The 24,002-nt window shown below is 39.2% G+C and overlaps 1 protein-coding gene across 2 annotated transcripts in view; it reads left to right on the forward strand.

Moving 5' to 3' along the window:
• The window catches only part of GUCY1A2 (guanylate cyclase 1 soluble subunit alpha 2), a 180,249-nt gene that overhangs the window by 67,948 nt on the left and 88,299 nt on the right, over nt 1–24,002 (forward strand). For both annotated transcript variants that reach the window (XM_075742301.1, XM_075742300.1), the window contains exon 5: nt 21,307–21,792. In XM_075742301.1, coding sequence (XP_075598416.1) covers nt 21,307–21,792 — 486 coding nt within the window. The remainder of the gene's footprint in view (nt 1–21,306; nt 21,793–24,002) is intronic.

The following is a 24,002-nucleotide window of genomic DNA, read 5'->3' on the forward strand; positions in this document are numbered from 1 at the left end:
TGCACTGAGGGTGGGATTTTAGATTGAAAAAGTTGTAGTTGAAATAACAAATGTTCTCTACTATAATTATAAGAAAACAGGAAAGGAGAGGGTCTTTTCTAGACAGAGGGGAGAGTCTTAATATGAAATCTTGGAAGGAGCCTTTATATTATTTAACTTTGTGGAAAAACAATTTTGAGTGGGTGCTGTGATAATCTGGGAGCTCTCAGGCGATCTGAGTTATTACATTTTAGAGCCAAGAACTTACTTGGCATGGATTTGTATATGACCCTTGACATATTTATTTTTGCTGCAGTTTTTCCAAACAAGAAGGGACCATACTTAGACTGTGCTTGGAAATCTGGAATATATTCAAACAATAAAAGAAGGAAAAAGATAATTTCATTCTCATAAGTTCTGATATGCAAATCAGCTAAAGGTGGCACTGATTTATGTGCTTGGCTCCTCTTTTTTATATTTTAGCAGATTTCTGTATATATATATATATATTAGCTATCTTTTTTTCACCTGTATACATGTGTTCCAAGAATGCATGCAACATAAATTAAGCATGTATGTCCTGTCTGATATGTTATTTGTGAGGCAAGATCCATTAAACCTTGTCATTTACAGATTATAACACTTTCAGGAAGTTTAAATTATTCATCTTTACAAAAGGAATACAAAATTTAATTCTGATTTGAGCATGCCATTTCAAACCACCTTGGTTCTCATTAGTGTTCTGATAATCTAATGTTAGATTCATTACCATCTAAAATTATTGCAATCTGCTGCCTTTTGTTTTGATTCAAAGTCCATAATTGTGCCACATGATGCCAGTAATTACTGAGGCTGCTTTAGGAAGATACGCAAAGATATGGCAAGAAAAGATGATCAAGCCAAGTTTAGATTTGTTATATGGTTGCACATGTGCGTCAGAAACTACATTTTAGTAGTGTATCTGTTTACACTTGATATTGCGTAGGTTCCAGAAAAGGAGGAATTACGCTGGAAGATTAGGAAAACAAATTAAATATAGTCTTGAATCATCCAAGATTGAAAGGCAAGAAGTCCTAGCCACATGAGGGTGAAGCTTCTATTGTATTTAATCCTTTTTTATTCCAGTTTCTTTTAAAGACAATATATGTTCTTCTCTTTGTAGAACCTGCTCCTCTTCCATGCAAAACAGAATAAACCAAACACTCATACCTGCTGAAAATGAATAAATGTCGCTGACTCCAAATTACATTACAGATTATATAATTTAAAGCACATAAAATATTTACTTTTTCTAAACAGTAATCCATTTTATTAATTTTGTCTTCTCTTTGTAAATGAATAAGGCAGTCTTTCCAGCCCAAGAGGAAGGATGAAGTCAATTTAATTTCTAGTCTTTGGTTTCATATACCTTATTATGAACATTTCACTAATGAAATGAGATTCTACAAAGAGTATAAATGTGAAATACACATCCAGAGCAGTTTACTGTAATAAGGTAATATTACATCACAATTCGATCCATCATTAAAAAATTATAGCTTTGAGGCAGCCTGAATCCACCAATGGGTCACAACATTTTGGGTAAGGTTAAAAAAAATGGATATGAGAACCAAGATATGCAGATGTGATGGTGGGTGCTGAACATGAAGTATTTGAAAGGTCCTAATTTCCATGTCATGAAATTTTATTTCTCTTAAAAATTACAAATCTTGGTGGCAAGAAGCAGTTGCTTTTGAGAATTTTGGTAATTTTCTCACTTCAGGGTTTTGGGTTTGTGTTTTGGTGTTTTTTTTTTTTTGGTGTGGGTTTTTTTTTTTTTTTTTCATTGTAGTACTTGTGACTACCTTTCTTTTAGAAGCTTGTATTATTTTGGAGGCAGATGAGACCTTTTTAGAGTAAATGAAAACAGAATCTCTGGCTAGAGAAGCAATAGATCTTGTGTGTTTTGGCTTCTGATCCATCAAAATAAAAGACTTTCCATGTTCTGCGATTGGAAGTAGAAAGAAGTCAGACAATCCAGTAAAATGTCAGAGTTCTGAAATACATGTATATTTATCAGAGCACTTAATTTTAAGAAAGATTAAGGAAACTTGGCAAAAAAAGCTTTTCCTTTTGGCTTGTGCATGAAGAAAGGAAAAAAAAACCCAACCCATCAAGTTTGATGGCAATTAACAGAGGAAATTTGCGGAAGCAGCTATAAATCAAGTGCTGCTTTATTACACTGCTGCACATTTGGAATAAGTTGGATTACTGCAGTGGACATTATTTTAAATTGGTACTACTGAAAATGAGAACATGATGTTTCCTGAAATCGCTAGCGAAAGTTTAGGAGGAAAACCAGAGTTTAGTAAGAAGAAGAAAAAAAGGAAGAGAAAAAAATCATGTTAAAATCAAATGTCAAGAGAGTGCAGTAAATGGACTAGGATTACTACTCTTATTTAGTCTTATTTCGTGAGGTTTAAGTACTGCCATTTATTGTGAATGATATGGAAGAAGGAGCAAAGAATCATAGCAAGCTGGAGATAGGTATGACGACTGAACAGTGGTAGAAAAGCAAGCTCCCTTTCCAGCTTAAAGATGTTTTTGCCAGATGATACAGGCAGCAGATTGTTGTTGATTACAAGTATAATGAGAGAGGAGATATTTAGAAATTGGCCTCAGATCACTTGGAGAATTCAGTAACCAAAGAGATGAAACTAGATTCTCTGGAGGCATTAGGAAACCACTAATGCTACGAACCAGAGTAAAAACTCTTTACTGCCACTGTTGAAAAAAGACTAACAACAGTAATCCCATTGAAGAGTTCTCCATCTGGTTTTATAAGAAAGGGAAAGCAATTAGTGGCTAAATCAGAACCAGGTTACAGAACACCAAAAATTAGCTGCATTGAAGCAAAGCTGAGAACCTCTCGCAGCAAAGCTGCTTAATTGGGAGAGAAGTTCAGGTTTTGCTGCCTCAGAGCTCCTGGTGGGACTTTGTCATTAGCATCCTGTAGTGTGGTATTTGGATCAGAAAGCAAAAGGTAGGTCATTCTGGAGTCCTGGTCTCTTCCTCCTCACCTAAAGCAGCAGCTTTTTAGACTTCCTCAAGATAGCTCTCAGAAAAAGAAAAAAATCCAAACAGACTACAAAACACAACAAGACCAAATAAAGCCAAAAGACCACCTCCAAAAAACTCCATAAAACCAAGGACCTCTCCTCACCCATAAAATACATCAGCAGCCCTAACGACTTAGTCTGGGGTGTCTGTATTGGTTGAGAGCAGGCAGAGGGCAGGGGAGGAGGAGGACCAATGATTAATCTAATACAGCCAATTTAGTGCTGTAACTGTGGTGTTATCATAGCGCCAGTACAAAAGTACATTATCAACCTCTTTCTAAAAGTATGCATTGTATTCCAAGGTTGATGTATGAATAAACATAGGAGAATCATTACTTCTGTGTCAGGAATTCTGGCTTGTCGGAAAGTTTGTAGAGCTGATACAGCTTGCCAGACACAGGCTGTTCCTGGAACTGGCTGTTTAATGAGAGTAATGGCACAGTGGCAGCAGCATAAGAAAGCGTGGCATGTAACATTTGCTGGTCTAACTAAGAAAAATGTGGTCTGATGTTACCTGTGTAGGTGTACAGCGGTCAAAATGAAGATAAAGAGAGGGAAATCAGTTTAATGTTCAAAGCCAAAGCAAACGAATCAGTTTGTTAGCAGTATGCCAGTTAGGTTTGATAAAGAAAATCCACTGGAAAGGGATGCCCAGAATTAATCTGAGACGAATTTTTAGATGTCTGCTGTCTTGCATCAGGAAAGAGATATTTCTGTTCTTGTTGTTCCAAATATCACAAAGAGAGATGTAATTAAAATATTTACAACCTGAACATAATTTCAATCTGATAGTATTGATATATTTGAAAACACAATTTTCTTAGCCTGTATGTAATAAGAGATAGGCCTTCAAGTAATACAACCTTGCCACCTTTTTTTGACTATCACTGCTGAAGAGGAAACCGTTTCTGTTAATTGCAGCTCAGGGTATAGTGCCCCATAGAGACAATGTGATCTTTTAATTGCCTGTCTTTATTAGAAATAATCAAAACTTCAACTTCCTTAACCTGAGAGAATTGTGACATTTCAAAATTTTTTCTTCAAAAATGAAAACTAGAACTTGTTTTTTCAAAAGTTTGAGATGTAAAATTTAGAATATAGTATTTCTCTGTCAATAAGTTGAAAGTGTTTGTTTGAATAGAGATGATGGAATTAAAGAGTTTGGAATTTGAGTCCATGTGGATACATATTTTGTTTTATCCTTTGATTTAATTAATGTATACCCATGAAATATTTTGCTTTCCTTGAGTCATCATTTCCTGACACCAAAAGGTATTTTGCCAGGATATTTCTGACCAGCTACTGTCACTGTTTTCTCTAAGTATTAAGGATACATCTACCAGTATTATCTCAAGGGGGACTGTAATTGAGGGTGACTGAAGAGCTTGCTAAAGTTGGCATTGTTGGAACTGTGTGGCTACAACAGCTTTGAATACGAGACTGTCACCAAATATGAAAAAAATAAAATTAAGTTTAAAATATATTGCTTAGGTATGTTACCAAATTTCAGTTCTCATTCCAGAAGAATTATTTTGCAGGTTGTTTTACTAATTAACTTCAACATTAGAGTTATTTCTGGAGGATTTATTCTGTTACAAACTATAGTATTTGGAACAATCTTGCATCTCTAAAATTTTTCATTTCTTGTGTGATCTGATTTTAATACAAAATCAGGAATTTTAACTTGTGTAACAAGAATGTCTTCATATAACAGTTAAAAGTTTAGGCACTGTAAGACAGTGATGCTTTTGTCATCTTGTGTGAATCCAAGACAATTCTCCTGACTTTGATGATTTACACACATGAAACTGAGATTTGACTGAGCTCTGCAGAATTTAGGCTTCTGGTGATCTGAAGTGAGCAAGACAACTCTGGGCATATGGAAGCTGATCTCTGGAAAGCTTTCCAGAATAAGGTTTGATTTAATTTATCTGTTGACTTCAATTAGTAACTGCTTTTGTGAAATAACGAGCATTAAGATGTTGTGAACCTTTGCAGTAAGCGGAGACTGTATTTATATATATATATATGGCCATCAATGTTCAAATAGTATATAATTTCATAGCATAGAAAAGAAGCTGCAGTGGAGTTCTCTACATAGAAAAGTTGGCTGTTTAGCCATTTACTTCACTAAGTCAGGATTTTCACTCTGGGGACTTAAATGTAATTGAAGTGCCTTGGTAATCTGTGGTCATTTAACATATTTCAGTTGGGTTATGGTGTGTGAAATACAAAGGTGTTTTGGATTGCCTGAGGGGCCATCAGCCACAGCAGAAAGGAGAGAGATTTCATTCTTCCATCTTTTCACAAGTCACTAGCAACTTTCACAAGTCACTAGTCACTTTTCACTCAGTCTCAGCAAACTGAGTTTTGGTAAACAATGCCTTATTTTCTTGCCTGTTGAGCACAGGGTGTTATTTCCTTTCACAGACATGTGTGGGAAGAAATTGGGGAAAATGGCTAGTTACACTGTTTAGCTGTGACTGACAAATCACAAATGTCATCAGAGAGTTGTTTATGCCAGACTATTTCCATTTCTTATAACAACCTGACACAATGTATACTTGTAGTGAGTGTTGGTAGTTATAACCTAGACTTTCTTGTTTCCTCCAATGAAAGGTGAATGTATTTTGATCGTTTGAGAAAGGAGGGATCTTCCGCTTATTTGCCACCCTCTGTCGCAGAGCGTGCTGCTGTCAGAAACAGCCTCCCCATTAACCTCATACAACTTCAGATTAGGCCTTTGCATTGCTTTTCATGCTTTTCATGCTCAGGAGCATCCCTCCTGGAGAGCCATGCATTTTTAAAGCAGTTGGAAAACTTCTTTAAACCAAAGGTAACATACTGTCTTGTGAGAGAATTTGTGTCTTAACACAGAAATAGGCAGTCATCGGTCTGCTTTTCTGTGCCGTTTCCTTTTACCTGAAGTTGGGTAATCATCTTCATTTTCGCTCATTTCCTTGGTGAATACAAGAATAGTTTCTCCTTTTAAAGAAATCAACTGATCTGTGAATAATTCCATTGCTTTAAATCAAAAGACTGTCGCAGTGTGATTAAGAACTGCTAAATTTTACTGTCCCTTTTTTTGGTGATTGTTCTTCTGATGGAATACTGAGCAAGAATAGATTATTTGGAAGAATTGGCTTATTTTTACTTATTTTAACTTTATAAATAAATCATATGATCATGCATGAGAAACTGAGGTCCTATGTTCCGTATTCCCAGCACATCAGCCAGTGCCATTTTGAGAGTTAGAATTTTATTTCATAGAATCATCACCTTGATAATGCAATAACATTCAATATTCCTTAAAGTGTTGTATATACACTTGCTACTTTAGTAATAGATTATGAAAAAGAATAAAATAACAAAAATTAAACATTCTGGAGGACACCATGTCTAGCCAAATATTGCAAGTTGTATTTGAAAACTAGGGAAAGATTTCTAATTTTTGTGTTTGTGTTAGTTTGAGTACCATGAAACATACATGGGTAATACGCAGAAGAGAGGATGGGATTTCCAGTGTAAATGTGTATTCCAGTGTACTACAGCACTCTAGAAATATATGGTGTTGGTGCAAAATCATTGAAGACAAAACTGTGTATTACTAGGCCCAACGTTTGCCTCATTGCTTGTTGAATCCAAGTAGATCATGACTTGTGCTGAAGGAGGTGAGTACTTATGAGTGTGTCTGTGCATGTAAATGAAATAAGCCTATACCATAGAATTGTAGAATCAGAATCATACATAAGTCAATGACAGGCCACGTAAAGCAAAGCCCAAATATATAATGAAAATGCAGTGCAGCTAATGAAAACACACGTGCCAGAGGAAGTAGGTTCTACCAATGCTTAGTAAAACTTAGCCTTGTGGTGAATCAGCACAGAAAGCCGCAGATTTCCAGGTAAAAACTGGAAAAACTAAGGTAAACTAATTTCCATGAAAAGACTCTATTTTCTTTTAGGCTCTTCTCGTGGGACCTTTTTCATGAGAGATTCTTGGCAGGGTTGTTTTTCTGTCAGGAGCCATTGAAGGAAGAGCATCAAGGAGCCCCTGCTCCTGTAACCAAGGGTCAGGCAGGGTCCTTAATAAACCCCAGCAGGGACTGAGAAGAGGAGGGGACAGCCCCTGGGGGAAGCTTGCTGATACTGCAAAACACACACTGCTGGATTACAGCTAAGGATAGCATTAGGGGGACTGTATTTCTACAGTAACACCCTCAGATGTGGTGCTGGTTTCAAACAGTGTGATGAGTGGGAGGCTCTTTAGCCCCTTCCATTTGCTACAACAGCATTGCATCTAGCCTGGGTATGTCTGGAAAACCTTTGTCAAAACCCCTTCCTGGCTAATCCATGCCATGTAACTACCCACTGCCTTAGCAAATACAGCAAGGTTGGTATTTGCATAAATTGGAAGAAGTTGGTCCTGTCGATGTGTATAGAGACAGCTTTTCGTTAGCTCCGCTCGGTCTCGGCCTGTCAAGGGTAAGCTGGCCCTGATCCAAAAGCCAGGCAGCTGTGCTGGCACCATGCTGTGCTCGAGCAAGTATTTTCTGCTTCTCAGCAGGGCACTTCAGCCGAGGCAGAGCACTGTGCTAGGGCAGTCCTGTGGTTTCTGGGGCTGGGCTGGCTCGTGGTCTGCATACCCACGGCAAGTACTGAGCAGTTTTGCAAACCGCCCCTGAAGGGCAGAAATCTGCAAGCTGAGTGGGGAGCTTGCTAAGGCAGCAGTTCTCAACATTTTTAGACCAATCTCTTCCTTTGTTCTTCACTCTAACAGCTGGGTCTCCCATTTGCATCCACGCTCACACTTGTGCCATACCTTTGCACTTGAAGGACCAACCTTCCTCCAGGCTTTGGTGGCCCTCAGGCAGCAATGCTGAGCAGCTAAGAACTTGGGGACAACTTCATATTTCTCTCTTGTCAGCTTGGGTCATAGAAGCAGCTTGCTTTAACTGCTTTCTTCAATTTGTGCTAGAATAATCAAGGCAGCACAGACCATGTTTCGGTTTTAAAATATCACCTTCCACCTAATCCTTTTAATTTCCTTTGTTATCATTTAAAGGAAAAATTAACTAATTGCAATGAAGAAAATGGAAGCTAAACATATTTTAACGCATGCGGAAATGTGAATATTCCTTACATCCGGCTGTTCCCTCTCACACTTTATATATGTTATATCTAAAATTACATTAAAGGCTTTTTAATGTTTTTGTTTGCTTTTCATTTCTTGATGGGTTGTAAAATAAATACATCGTGGATTTTGTTAAAATTGATACCCTTAACCTGGGACTACTAAGCCAGGCCAATGCATTCTTCCCAAATTTCGATCTTTAACGTGGCCTGTAAGAGACTCCACATGAAGATTGTCTTTTAGTGGTACATGTCAAATCTGGTAGCTAATAGAAAGTTATGGATGAAAGGTCTCCTAATACTGTAATGTATTGTGTTGAACATACCGAAAGAAATTCAACCTTTTGAAGAAAAATATAGAAAATTTAATTTTAAAAACCTGGTACAGTTCCCACTAAAAACAGCTGGATATATTTACAATGACTTCAATGAGAGGTAGAATGGCTCTTTCTAATTATGTCTAACATAAGAATGATTAGACTGGGAAAAGAAGAAATTTCTTCTCCTGGTGTTCTGAAAATTTATACTGCACCAAGAGATCAGAATTGATTAATCTCAATATCAAATTCTAATGATAGAATCTTTTATCAAAGCTGCAAAAGTACTTGGTACATGGGGTAATAAAGAAAGAAACAAAGTAAAACACCAACAGAGGACTCTACATCTAATCAGTTCCTTGGTGTGGTGCTGGCAGGAATTTGGAGCAGGTTTATATACTTAAGATGAAATAGCGAAAGAGTTGAAACATATAAGTCCTAAAGGAGAAAAATGTCTGCAAGCTAGTTAGTGCATGGGCTAAGGGATCTTTTAATCACAGGACTTTTAAGGTACCTAGGTTGGTGATGAAATGTCACATATCCTAATGGTTGCTATATATATCTGTTCTGCACAGATCAAAGGGGAAAGCTGCTTCTGCTGCTCATTGCCTGCTGTTCTCATGAATAAACATATATTCTCATTTAACCATTTCATTGCATTTTGATAAAAAAAAAAATCCACAAAGAAACTAACTAACCTGGATCTGGGAAAGAAAAATATTTAGCAAGAAATATCACAGAATGACTAAGAGTCCTTTCTGCTAGCACATCATCTCAGGCAGCTGGGACGGATCATATTCAAATGAGAAGCTTTTGCTAGGAGCTGAATACTGCTGGTGGAAGGATTAGGTGCAGGACTGATTTGTGCACCTGCACAAATCTTATGGTGAAAAGAGTAGGAACTAATCCCAAAAGTAACAATACTGTGGAAAATGGGAGCCTTTCCACTGCCTTCAGTGTACTGGAACATTCCTCCATCATGCTGCTTGGTTGACTTTGCCATAAATCAATAAAAATATCTGTCTTTAACAAACCAACAAATAATATTTGTCAATTATAAAGGTCTCTACAGGCATGAGATAATTGGAGTTTTGATCATGTGAATATATGTAGCATTTATTTTTAACCAGATAGATAGTCTTAGCGATCAATCTTGTTTCATTACCCTGTGTGTTAAAGTCAAGAATGTTGCAGTGTAAGCTCAGAAGAACAGCAAAGGTGCGATGTGATGTGTTTGCACAACATATAGCGAAGAAGGGCCCAGTTCAGAGTAGAGTGTCCAGAGGAATTTCAGCCCCTGGTAATTTTTTTTCCCTGTCTGCATACTGCTGTATGGCAGTTGCACCACCAAAAAAAAAAAAAAAAGAGGAAGGTCTAGATGTATGGAGCAGGATGAATTTTAAACTATAGGAAGGATTTTGTGTCTTTCAATCAGCTACTACTGCTGTTGTATAACTCAACTGTTCTTAAAATTTTTGTTAAATAATTCAAAACAAATTGAAAGATCTTTGATGCTGGGTTTGTGATGTAAACAAAAGGTAGTAATAAAATGACATGTTTGTTTTAAAACAACAAAATTTTGTAATTAAAGGCAATCTTAAATTATTCTTATTAATTTATATTAGACTTATATCATAAAAAGATTTCCCTGCAGATGCTTTGACTTTTTGTAAAATTGGGTCTAATGGAATGTGCTGAGCATTAACTTGCTCTGGGTGCTGGTAATTATGCTACTTTGTAAGATAATTTTCAAAAAAGAAAAGAGAGACAAGGTCTCAAAGATGCAGTCGAGCAGACAAACGTACTTAATGATGGTACTTTATCTTCTATTCAGAAATGAAATTTTCTGCTTGCAATTCAGCATCTTCAGAGCTGTCGGTGTAAAGGCTGACCTGGTAAGGACCAGCTTGGCCACCACGAAAGCCAGTGGCGAGCCAGAGACTCGCCATTATGTGTGTTGAACACGCACCCAGCTGGGGCCAGGCTGTGATACAGACCCTTGGATCTGCTTTTGGGGCAGGAGCTGTGGGCTCATCATGTACACTCTGGGAGTCAAGAAATGAAACCACAGTTTCATTTTTTCACAGGTTCTTTCTTCCCTCTGCCCTCACCCCAACAAAAGCAAAATATGATGCTCATAACTTTGCTACGGGATTTTCTTTTGAAGAAAGATTTTCTTTTCAAGAAAAGATGTTTGGAAGTCAAGAAATAACTATTATAAATTATATTATATATAATTAGATAATGCATGGGAATGTTCTTAAAATATAAGGTGCAGAAGAAGACATGATAAGTATTGTATTAGGGTCTTTATCTATTAATTTGGCATAATGATTTCAGGTAACTTAATTGTAACAAGCATAATTTTTATAGAATCATAGAATTGTTTTGGTTGGAAAAGACCTTTAAGATCATCAAGTCTAACTGTTAACCTAGCACTGCCAAGTCCAACTGCTAAACCATGTCTCTAAGCACCACATCTACACATATTTTAAATACCTCCGGGGATGGTGATTCAACCACTTCCCTGGGAAGCCTGTTGCAATGATTGACAACCCTTTCAGTGAAGACATTTTCCCTAATATCCAATCTAAATTTTACCTCTGTGAAGTTAGCAAACTGAATGTGCATTTGTGTCACCCTCCACCTCATTGCCTTATCAGGGTAATGGCGATTCATTTGAACTGAAGAACCAACTTTTCAGAGAGCTTTAGTGACTTTCTCAAATGTTACATTCTTGTTTTCTCATTCTCCATCCCTTTTTTAAAATGGAAATAAAAATGGAACAAAAATAATCCATTTATTTTTCCCAGGGAAGGCTTAAAATAAGAGTGTTTAACATACATTCATTGGAAATGTAGTGTAATTCTTTTCCATTTGTCTTACATAAACACAGAGAGAATATTAAATATGTAAAGTTTCCCTTACACTTTGATTGATTTGTTGTAATCAAACTGTGGTGGGGTCGTAAGTACAAAAAATGCATTTTGCTTTTGATGAAATGCAACATTAATACAAGTGCGTGGCTTGGGGACCTCCTGTTTGGAGTATGTTTATTATTACCACTGTTCTCATGGTTCCTGTCAAGCAGCAGGGCTTCTGGTTTTCAGGAGTTTTTAAAAAATGCTCCTGGCTGACTCAAAGTTATATGAAAAAATGGTGAACTATCCCATAAGCTGGAATCTTTCAGAATCTGCAGCTTCTCAGAGCAGTTAATCCTCCTGTCTCTTTTAAACTATATGTCAAGAATATAAATCTCACTGAAAAGTTGCATGGGGCTCCTACAGTCCATAACTTCAGACACTGTGTACTGCTCTGAGAGCAGAAATCCTACAGTTTCTAAGCCCCACTGTCCATGAAGAAGCCAGGCCAGCTCCTCCCAATTGCCAGAAGCATCGGAGAGAAAGATATTAGGCTAAACAAATGGGTATTCCCAAAAAAGTGTTTTCACTGCTCTGCTCCTGGCCAATGCAAACAGATTTTTTTAACCCTGATGCTGTACATTCATAACTGTGTTGATGGATTAAGGTGTATGCTGTATATCTGCATAGGATATCCTGGCTTTTACTGAAGCAGCAGAGAGATGTATTATCAATACCTAAAAATCTAGCACTCTAATCGAAGTGTATGTGACCTAAAAGTCATCTTCAGGCATTAAATAGATTTTTCACTGAAAGGAAAAACATAGAATAGTAGAATACCTTGAGTTGGAAGGGATGCGTAAGGGTCACGTCCAACTCCCTGCTTCTCACAGGGCTACCTAAAACTAAACTATATGAGTAGTTAGTTAGCATCATCCAGATGCTCCTTGAATGCTGACAGGTGCTTTAGGCAAAATCTTTTCTGAGATGCTGTCAGGGTGCAGTGGGAGCCAGGGAGCCATGGGGGTCCCCAGGGTAGATGGACAGGGCCTGGCAGCCAGGGCCTGTTCCAACCACCCAAGCCAGGAGTGGGGCAGCCAGGGGCAGCCCCAGCCCCGGGCATTGGGACCTCCCTGGGGGTAGGGACAGACCAAGACTGGGCTGGGCCTTGGGGCCAGCGGTGGGCCCAGCTCAGCGGGGCTGATGGCCAGGCAGGGCAGGGCTGCGGGAGCTGGAGACTGGTCCAGCTGCAGCATTGCTGGGGCAGGGACTGACAGTGCCAGGGGGCTGACATGGGGTCCTGGGCCCAGGGCAGGGTGGGGGGAGCCCCGGGGAAATGGGCAGGGGCAGTCAGACCAATGGTGCCTTCAGGACCCTGGCAGATCATTATTAAGTATATGAAGATATTTATTAATGAAAAAAAAATCCAATCTAATCTCAGTGTGTTGTCTTTAAAAGGCATTTTGAAATGATCTTGGAATCACTGGTGAGTTTCTTCCTCTTGTTTTAGCAACTGTCTTTTGTTCCTTTGTGCCATGCAGCCAGGCACCAGCACCTTGTCAGGCTGCTCTGCCCGTCTGCCATGTTGAGTTCACCCACTCCTCTGCTTGGGAGCACCCAGGAGGGGAACTAACTCAGGCACATATTGGGTTGAGTTATGGCTCTTTGCTACCTTGTGAAGAAAGGAGTTCCTTCAAGGAATCGTTTTCCCATTACTTTTATGCCTCAGGGCTAGATTTATTTTGGACTTTACCAGGAAGCAGTGTGGAGTACCATCTTTAAAGCAATTTCTGTGCCTTGAAGCAAGAAGGGACAAATTGTAAATCATCATGATCTTTTCAGGTGTAACCCACCGTTTCATTTTGTTTATCTAGTTGCTTTGACAGACTAATGTGCAAAGTATAGAGTCATCTCCTTTACCTCTTCCCCTTTCACGTTTACTTACAGATGGCTCCATGCTCTGATTGGCCATGCATACCTGTGCTTTATGTGGAGAAGGTCTTATCTAACCCTAATTTGTTTGCCACACTCTTTTGATATCAAGAAATTGCTTTGGAGGTCCAAGTTTACAACTGAAAGATTTTAATGGTTCCCTCATTATCACTTTCTCCTTTACATTATAGAACATGAGCGTATTCCCACCAAAATTTTGGGTTTTCTAAAGGTGGGTTTCCTGTGATATCCATGCATTCATATTCTATGTTTGCGAGGTATCTATCTACGATGTACAGAAAATGTTAAATTTGTTCACTTTGGTCTAGAGACTGTTGCACATTATGTAACACCCCAGGGATTTCTATAAATAACCAGAAATTTGTAACAGTCACTTTGCTGCTGTGTGGAATAACGTTCTTTTGACAATGCATTGAGCTGGAAATCCAAACTTGTAAGCAAATGCGGAGAGTTATACTGTTGCAAGGACCTGAGCACGTCCTGAGTTGTGCTGAGCAAACGCTGACTAGTTTATTCAATTGCATCAATTGAAAAAATGTTTTTTAATTTCTGTGGAGATGATAGATATTTCTCTTAGCTTTTTCAGTAAAACATAGGTGTGATGGAAGCTGGCGTTTTGTTATGATTTTTATATTGAATTTAGATGCTTTTTTTTTTCTTGTCTACAGATAAGATAGTGAATTGGGGCTTCATTTGAATATCAGTTTTTCTTATTTGCATGAAACTTTCTCCACTCTTGGTTCTGTTGGCTGTGGCTCTGACTTACCCCACTCTACAGGCAGAGCTGGAGTATTAGAGAGGTTGTAAAGGCTGTTCCTTTTTCTCTGTTTAAGGTCAGAGTTATGTGTTCTGCCTGTGTCGGTGGTCAGCCAACCACAGAGCAGAGTTAACTTTATGGGCATATCAAGTTTTTGTTTAACTAATTGAACTGAGATCTGGAGTGTTTAAAATACAAATCCGTTTGATCAATAGACAACTTGTACTTCTCTTAATATATAATGGCATTTAGGTGTCTTTAAATACACAGGAATATCTTTACTGCTATGAAGTAAGTTTATTCTGATAGGGGATGGACTCACTAGTGTAGGCATCTATGTCCAAGCCTTGTGCTCCCTTTACAACAGCGAAATGTAGGTATTTCTACGAGACACAATTCATTCGACCCTTAGACAACTCACACAGATCATGTGAATTTTATTCTGGAAACCCCTGTTTCTGTTGTTGCCTGTAAAAGAGGACAGAGTGACTATTTTAGTTGTAAACTGAGTGAAGCAAAGAATTCCACAGCATCCACTATCCTCACCACTTAATGTTTCCATTCTCACTGTCCCTATCAATAGAAGAATATCTCACATTAAAATAATTTTTTCCAATTTGAGCCTTTTACTTCTTGTTCATTTCATGAGGTTGGAAAGGACCTCCGCAGGTCATCTGGTTCAACCCCCTGCTCAAGCAGGGCCACCGAGATGCAGTTGCCCAGGACTGTGTCCAGATGGCTTTTGAATATCTCCAACGATGGAGACTCCACAACCTCCCTGGACAACCTGTGCCAGTGCTCGGTCACCCTCAGTAAAAAAAAGATGTTTCCTGATGTTCAGAGGGAACTTCCTGTGTGTCAGTTTGTGCCCATTGCTTCTGGTCCTGTCACTGGGCACCACTGGAAAGAGCCTGGCTCTGTCATCTTTGCACTCCCACTTCAGGTATCTGTATACATGGATGAGGTGCCCCTGAGCTTTCTCTTCTCCAGGCTGAATAGTCCCCACTCTCTCAGCCTTTCCTTATAGGAGAGATGCCGCAGTCCTTGATCATCTTTTTGGCCCCTTACTGGACACTCTCCAACATGGCCATGTCTCTCTTGTACTGGGGAGCCCAGCACTGGACACAGCACTCCAGGTGTGGCCTCACCAGTGCTGAGCAGTGGGGAAGGGTCCCCTCCCTCAACCTGCTGCAGCACTCATCAATGGAGCCCAGGCTACTATTAGCCTTTGACATAAGGGCCCATTGCTGGCTCATGTTCAACTTGGTGTACATGAGGACCCCCAGGTCCTTTTCTGCAAAGCTTTTCCCACTGGATTTGTACAACAGTCTGAGTTCTTTGCATCAGTTCTTAGTGTATTTGAAGAATTTATTATCCCCACCCTCAGATTTTTCTTCTTTTGGGGTAAATAAATTTTTTTCAAATATTTTCGTAGGTCGTATTTTCTAGACTTTTTATCACATTCATTGCTTTTCACCAGATTCTCTCCAATTGATCCACCTCTTTGTTATACCAAACAGAAAACAAATTTGCCCATCTGGGGCCTGAGCACTGGTGGTCAGGGCAGAAGGATTACTTCCTGTGTTTTGCAAGCTGCATTCTTGGTTACGTAGTCCTGTATAGTGTTTTCTTTCTTAATGACAGCATGACTTGTTGGCTTACATTCATCTGTTTCACTCTGTAGACCCTGGGACATCTTCTTAGGATCTGTTAGCCTGCCTGTATTATTTGCATTTGATAGTTCTGCCTAAGCATATTCATTGCCCTTGTTTTGAGTCCTGGTTTTAGCCCATTTCTCCAGTTTAAGAGATTTTTTTTTTTAATTCCAGTGTCTTCCATCCTACTTGCAGCCCTTCTTTTAGATGTTTCACCTGGAAACATTACAAGCAGAATCATTACATTTTTTTCTGGAAGTGTCCCGTTGCCTTGTCCAGTGCTCACAAAATCCCCTAAGCCCCTAACTGCTCAAATACTTTGGAATATCTTTCTGTAAATGTCCCTGAGACACTGCCATGTATCCTGCATCACATTCACAGAAGTGAATCCAGGTATTTTAAAATTTAGGCTAGCATCTGACTCACCTTTCTGAAAGTCACCCTATACGCTCATCCTCAGTATGCAGTGATGCTTTTTTTTTTTTAACGTTGTTTTCTTTGTACCTTGAAGTGATGATGGTTTCCAGGTTGATTTGTCATAAGCTGATTTCCCCCCAATCTTCCCAGTCCTCTAAATAGTTGTGGACCTGTGAAAGAAGCAGCTTTGTTTATTCTCATTGAATTTGTTCATTGTATGAAGTCAAGCATGCATGTGTAACTGTTCATGAAAGTGTGGCCTAGCACTGTAAGGTTCCTAACCCACTCCCAATAAAACCCCTAAAAAAAGAAGGATATAATCACAGTTTGGGAGGGATTATGTACTGGTCAAAGGCAAAGCAGCAGCTCCATTAAAATTTGTGGATGGCAGAGGCCACAGAACACATGGCCTGGCCTAATGATGAAGAAAATTATTCTTTAAATCCCCATTTTTTTCTCAGAAATATTGTCTCATATTTCCCTTATTTTTTTCCAGAATGTATGTATACCTATGCTCAGTCAGTATTTCAAAACACCTGTCTTTGTATAGAGAAGTATTGTCTTCCATCAGTGCAACAAATGAGGCTTTTCCCCATCCTTAAAGACGAGGCAGTGGAGTTGGCATTTGATTCATAAGCTTTTGATCCATACTTAATCCTAGGGTGGCATGTGTCCAGAGCATGCAGAGCGTTGGATATTGTGTACTTAATGAAGTAGCTGTTGGTGCACAGCACAGTAGGAGACTCTCTCATGTTCTCAAACAGCAGCTTTAGTCAGTGTTCCCTGGATGCGTCTTTGGGGAGAGAGGCTGAAAGAGTTCCTGAGAAGCAGGGCCTCTTCTGCTTCCTCCCCTTTCTTTGTAGTGGGTTTGCAGTGAAAGTAAAATTCAGTGATAGGTTTGTTTTTTTCATCCTAGAGCTACTTAGGCTGCACCATCATTTCACAGAAATGTAATCCCATAAAATATGACGTGTAATTGCTCATTTCAAAATGTTTTCTTATACCACTGTAGATCAGGAGAATGTTCTCTGAAAACAGTGGAATTATTCTCATTTCATTCAGTGAGAATATAATTAGAGACAGAACAGCAATGAAATGTAGAGTAAAGAAATACAACTGATGACAGAAACGTTTCAATCTTTCCCTGCTTCCAAGAAAGATAGATGATGTAATCCTGATTGCCTGTAGGCTTATGGTCCAGGTGTAAAGCAATCCAGCTCTGAAGAGATGCCCCGAAGTGTGACTTGCTGTGGCCAGCTTCAGGCAAATCTGATGTCCCATTTCATTCAGTTATACTGTAAGACACAGAGAAGGATATAAGAGCAAGAGAGTCCAAAGAAAAGAGATGGAGGTTATGCTGGATCACAGTTGCAGACTTAAGTCCTCTATAAAGAGTCTGAATCATCTCAGAAACTTCTTTGGAAAGGAAAGGGCTTTGCAAAAACTGAGAAAAGCGATGTGGTCTTTGCTCTTCTCTACTGTTGTACTTTACAAGACCTCAGTGTTTCTCCCCAGGCAAGCTGGGGCAGCTTTGCTTCTGCTGTCCAGTTCCCTGATTTGACAACTGGAAGAGACTAGCAGGCCAGTTTCAGACAAAAACCAAACCCCTCAGTCATCAAGAGAGAGCAGGATATCAGAATCACTAATTTAACATGAAAGGAGTGACAGGAAACATCAACAATTCCTGTTAAGCAGAACAAGTGATAGTAATATTCAGAGGATAAAGCTGAAATAGCACTGAACCTCTGACACTTTCAGGAAACTAAGCAGTTGTGTAGGGAGAATATCTTTGCAAAAGTTTCTAAAAATACCCTAGAAACTCTCAACCATGTTGAAGCAGGGGCTCAGCTCACTTGGGCAGAAGAACAGGTTATTATTAGTTAGGCATTTCACAGGATTGTCTGTGTCTTCTATTGCTTCTCACACATAAATCTTGAAGTGTGTTACAGGGTGGTCAATATCATTGTTCCTACTGTGCTGAAAGGACAAATAAGCACTCAGAGTTGATAATTTGCCTGGGGTTACCCAGAAGCAGAGCAGAGGACTCCAGAGTGCCTGTTTAGTACGTTATTCACTCGATCAGTGTTTCCTGAGAAGAATCCACCAGGGGAAGGTTGGCACAATATATTCACACGGACAGAGATCACATCAAAGAGTTTAACACCTCAAATTGACAGAGGCGAAGCAGGAGCACAGAGGGACGTGTTAATTTTCTTCTAGTCTCACAGCAGGATAACAGAAGAAGCAGGGCTCCAAGCCAGGTGCCTTGCCTTGCTGACAAGCAGTCCACCCCCAAGCCAGGCTGGCTCAGCCAGGGTCTGTGGTCACACTCTCTCCTCCTGAGCTGACACCTTATTTTCACCTGGAGGTGGAAGAGAGAAGCGATAATATGAGACACATTTATTTTGCACACCAGTGAAGTTCTAGGAACACAAAGCAGAAAAACCTCTGGCAAAGGGGAACAAAATAAGAAGAGAGTTACATGCTATGTATTTCACATTTGGCAATTTGTAATTCAGAGTTAAAACAATTTTGTATGTGCCCTTTGAAAGCATGAGGCTGCATGCATGAAGAAAGTATCTATTTCCCTTATGTTTTGAGCAAGGAGCCATATGTTTTAAAAATTAAAAAGAACAATTAGTCTTGGAGCATTAAATCTGCCATCTAGTAGCTGATTAGCTTTCTCACAGAGATCTCTGTCCCAGAATGTAGTTGAGGAAACAAGGCTTAGTAAATAGTAGGTGTGTGGGAATATAAATTAGGAAAAATGACAATTCTAATTACTTTAATTTACTTTCATTTGCTGAGTTCCCAGGCTGACATCAGAAGTTACATCTGCCGGGTTGCTAGCAGGTGGGGTATGGAGGCAGAGGGGCATGAGGACAGGATAGGCTCAGTCCCCATATTCACCGTAGGATCTGCAATGACAGCGTATTATCTGATGTAAGAAATCCCTAACAGAAAAAGGAGCTTCCCAACATCTCCCCCAAACATGGAAAGTACCATGTAGGAATAGCTGTCAGCTCAGCAGGAGCTTCCAGGCTTCTGGACAGTTAAATCACTTCATTATTACAGACACCTCTGGATTCTCTGATTGAGGTTTTCCTATTTTGCTTGGGAGGATTATGGATAGAAGGAGGATTAAATGATAAAGTGAATCATGTGAGACTGAGGGAATGCCTAGATGATGAAAGAAAGGGTCGCTGGAGGAGACCTTTTTATTTCGGTGGATTGTGTGGAATAGAAAAATACAGATTTAAGGCATTATGGTGCCTAACACTGTGCTTTGATGCACAAAGTTTGTATTTTGTGCCTGTTTTGACCATGAGATCCTTGGGGTAAGGACTGTGGGTTTTTTGGATCACCTAGCACAGCATTGCCCTGGTGTTTGTGCAGTCCCGGAATGCAAACATTGTTTATGATTGTTTTTCATGGCAGAAGCTATGGCAGGCTGTATTTACAAAAAGATCCAGTTTATCCAATTTAATTATTTTCTGCTTAAAAGAAACATGTTCATCTTAGTTTTCTGTTTGTTTGTTTTTTAAATACTATAGTCAGGTGAAAAATGTACCTTTACAGTATTTGACAGTTACTTTTGTGTGACCCGAGTAAGTTAATAAAAATCAGAATGTATGTAGCCCCAAATGTCAAATATATTATTACAGTTGGTTTTCAATGTCCATTTCAATCTGGTAGTTTTGTGCTTGGCTGCCACCATGGAGCAAGAGGCAACAAGCCAGGGCCTCATTGGTATCAACCACTGGGCAGCACTCAAGACATCTAGCTGTTTAACAGGCAAATGCAAAATCTATAAACCAGTGTGACAAACCACCTGCTGCTCCTCTCCTATTGTTCCTTCTTCTATTCTGCAAATACAAATTACATGAATCTGTATCACCAAGAAATCTGCAGACTCTAACGGAATGTCAGCCTTCAACTCTGCTGCACATATGAGAAGGCAAATAGGAAATAGGAGCACTGGTACACTTTTTCAATGCCATTCATTATTTTATGGCATTCTTTCTTATGTCTGTTTTTATTTGACTTCTCTATAACATGGCCAATTTTGACTTAGTAGCTGTTTTGCTGAAAAAGAATGGTAGCTACTTCACCATTTCACTAACCTGCTTTCAGATAGTTGTAATTTCCCTTTAATTTTGTGCTTATTATAATTTATAGCTAAGTAACAAAGAAGGAGCTACTCTGGAATTTGCTTTTGAGGCCAGGTACATGCCAGGAGCGAAATTTAGAAGCATTATTTACACATCATTCTGAGAAATACATATTATCGTTGTTGCTTTCTTATTTAATTGGGTTGAAATAGAATCAAATATCTGATTTGAGAATACTTTTGTGTCAGTATAGTAAATAGGCCATTTTCTGACTCTCCTTGGTGAGCAGACTATGTGAGTCTCATTACTTGAATAGGTGAGTGCAAGAGGCTTCTGTACAAAAGGCTTGTCGTGGTTTAACCCCAGACTGTAACTGAGCACCACGCAGCTGCTCACTCATCCCTCTCCACCCAAGGGGCTGGGGAGGAGAATGAAAAAAAACCTCACAGGTTGAGATAAAGACAATTTAATAGGATAACAAAGGAAGAGAATAATGATAACAATAATAACAATAACAACAATAATACAAGTGATGCACAAATGCAATTGCTCACTGTGTGCAAAAGGAAAATAAAACAATCTGACACCCAGGCTGTTTCCAAGCAGCGATCCCACCTCCCAGCTAGCTTCCCCAGTTATATATATAGAGAGCATGACATTATATGGTATGGAATATCCCTGTGGCCAGCCTGGGCCAGCTGCCCTGGCTGTGCTCTCCCAGCCTCTTGTGCACCTGGCAGGGCGTGAGAAGCTGAAAAGTCCTTGACTTAGTGTAGACACTACAACTACCTAGCGACAACTAAAAACATCAGTGTGTTATCAATATTATTCTCATACTAAGTCCAAAACCCAGCACTATACCAGCTACTGGAAAGAAAATTAACTCTATCATCTCAGCCGTAACCAGGACAAGGCTACAGTTTATATTTATCATTTTAGCTGAAGAGGAAGGATGGTGAAAACAGAATGGGATCCACATCTATGAGTTAATTTTTCATTTTCTAAACTTTATTTTTATTTTGCAGGTGATGGAAATTAAAGGACAAATGATTCATGTGCCAGAATCAAATTCGATTTTGTTTTTGGGTTCCCCCTGTGTGGACAAGCTGGATGAACTGATGGGCCGAGGCCTCCATCTTTCAGACATACCTATCCATGATGCTACTCGCGATGTCATATTGGTTGGGGAGCAAGCAAAGGCCCAGGATGGCTTGAAAAAACGAATGGATAAGTTAAAGGCAACGCTAGAATGCACACACCAAGCCCTGGAAGAGGAGAAAAAGAAAACAGTAGATCTTCTTATTTCTATCTTCCCTGAAGAAGTGGCTCAGCAGTTGTGGCAGGGACAGCAGGTTCAGGCCAGGAAATTTGATGATGTCACCATGCTCTTCTCGGACATCGTTGGCTTCACTGCCATCTGTGCGCAGTGCACGCCCATGCAGGTCATCAGCATGCTGAACGAGCTCTACACGCGGTTTGACCATCAGTGTGGATTCCTGGATATCTACAAGGTAATAGTTCAAGTCCTAAGTTAGCAAAATCTAACTGAAACTAAGATAGAAAAAAATCCCAGTAGCAATCTTCCTAAATTACAGACCTTCCCTATAAAAATGGAAAGGCAATATTTTTGTTGTGTGTAAAAAAATACATCTGAAATATTCTCATTGAAAATCAAATACTTTGATGCTGAGCTGTCATCATGGTTCCCCCATGGGACTATATGCCTCATATTCTCATTTTCGTATAGGAACGTACACCTCCTGTATTATAGCCTGGTTTCCTTTAGGTGACACATCAGCCACAGTGTCCTAAGGGCGATGAAGTGCTCAGTGATGATCCTAGCCCAAGCTGCAGCTCCTGTGAGGCACTCAAATACTTTCTGTTTCAGCTGAAACTTGAATGGTTTAAGGTTTAGGCATTTATCTCTCCCCTGAAAGAATTCAAATTTTCCATAAAAAGCGGACCATTCACTAAAAAAATGTTATAAGAGAATTAAACTTCCACTGAAAAACAGGAAGAGGACAGCAGATGTCCATTCATAGTAAATGGAGTGAGTGGGACATGGCACTGGGGTGCCATACTCCTTTACTGCTCTGCAGAAAAAAGTCACATGTGTTAGTTCTGTTACAGACTTCATCACCTTCACTTCTCTTCAGTGAATTTGGTGTCCAGTATGTATTTGAAAGAAAAAAGAGTGGAAGTAGAATTTAATAAATGCAGTTAAGATATTATCTAATTATCCTGTGAAATCTACAGTGAATATGTTTTGTATATGGAATACCTTTAATTTTGTGATAGGAAAAGCAGAGCAAATTTCTTTTTATAACTGAATGCACCAAAGAAAAAAAAAAGTAGTTGTAAAATTATATATTGACTTTGTTTTCTGTCTGAGGCTTGCAAACTAAATCACCAGTTTTCTAACTGTTTCAAATAGTATTTGTTGATAGGCTATAGCGAAAAAGTCTTCACAAGAGTGCTCTCTCTTTCATTTTTAGCCTCTAATACACTTTAAAAGGCATCTAAAATATTAATTACCCACATTAATAATAATTGTGTCTGAAGAGTTACAATACATACCACAGATAGAACTGAACATGGTTTAGATATAGGTTAGTAGGACAGTATACCAAAGTAAAAGATCACACTGTAAATAGGTTTTGTGCTCCTGGGCTAGGTGTTTGTATTAACTAGCGCTCAGAAGCCAAAGACCACACTGGGAGAGGACTACAGTGGAAGGTGCCAACCCTCATTTGAAAACTGCTGCGGTGATATAGTCAGAAAAGATGGGAAGTTTGATCTTAGTTTGTATTTATCTGATCTTACTTTACTGGATCTCGAGCCAGCTCTGAGAACATGACTCGAGGACCTTCTGACCCACAGTCAAGAGTGATATCTAGTGACCCTGTTTCACATGCTGTATCTGGTACATGGGAGTAGTTAGTGTTTTCCCAGATGATTAATTTTAGTTAACTGTTTTGAGGCAGTCAGGACATTCTTTGTTGAAAACTATGGTTGCATGGGAATAGGAAGTAAAGTATGTAAAACACTATGACCTGTTTGGAAGGAAGGTTGGCTGAGTCCTGTGAGAACACTAAGGAGGAATATTTATACATAAGTCATGAATATGGTATCATTTAGACCATGGCTTACTGCCTTTTGCCTAGCTTTGTGCCACTTTAAATGGAAAGGTGTTACTGTATGGAAATAGTGTCCTGACCAGTAAAATAAGATGACGGCTGCTGAGATAGGCAAGATTAGATTTGTGCATTCAGAAAAGGAATAAACATTCCAAAAAGTTAAGACTCTCATGTAATTCTGTGAGCAGAGGAATAAACAAAACCCATTTTTCTATGGAAGAATGTCTTACACCTCTAACACTCTTTCTCCACTGTTACTGCCTCAATACAGCCAATTCTTTTTTGGATCCTTTCAACTTGGATTTTCCTCCATGTCCCTACTCCCCCATGTCTCCTGAGCTTCCTTACACGTCCCTTGCTTCCCTCCACAGCCCACCCATGAGTAAGGCAGTGTGCACTGCGCCTATTTTGGAGCTCTATGTATCTTTCTTTCTCCCCCAAAATCTTTTTTTCATTTGTTTCTTAAGCAGAAGTCTAAAAAACTTGCTGTGGGATTAAATGAAACTGACTCAGTTGAGCATTATAGAAAGACAAAATTCAGGCAATGAACCCTTTTTCTTTGCCTTAGAGAATTAGGCTTAAAA

Source organism: Balearica regulorum, chromosome 1 (genome assembly GCF_011004875.1).
Source record: "Balearica regulorum gibbericeps isolate bBalReg1 chromosome 1, bBalReg1.pri, whole genome shotgun sequence".
In the NCBI taxonomy this organism is placed as follows: domain Eukaryota; kingdom Metazoa; phylum Chordata; class Aves; order Gruiformes; family Gruidae; genus Balearica; species Balearica regulorum.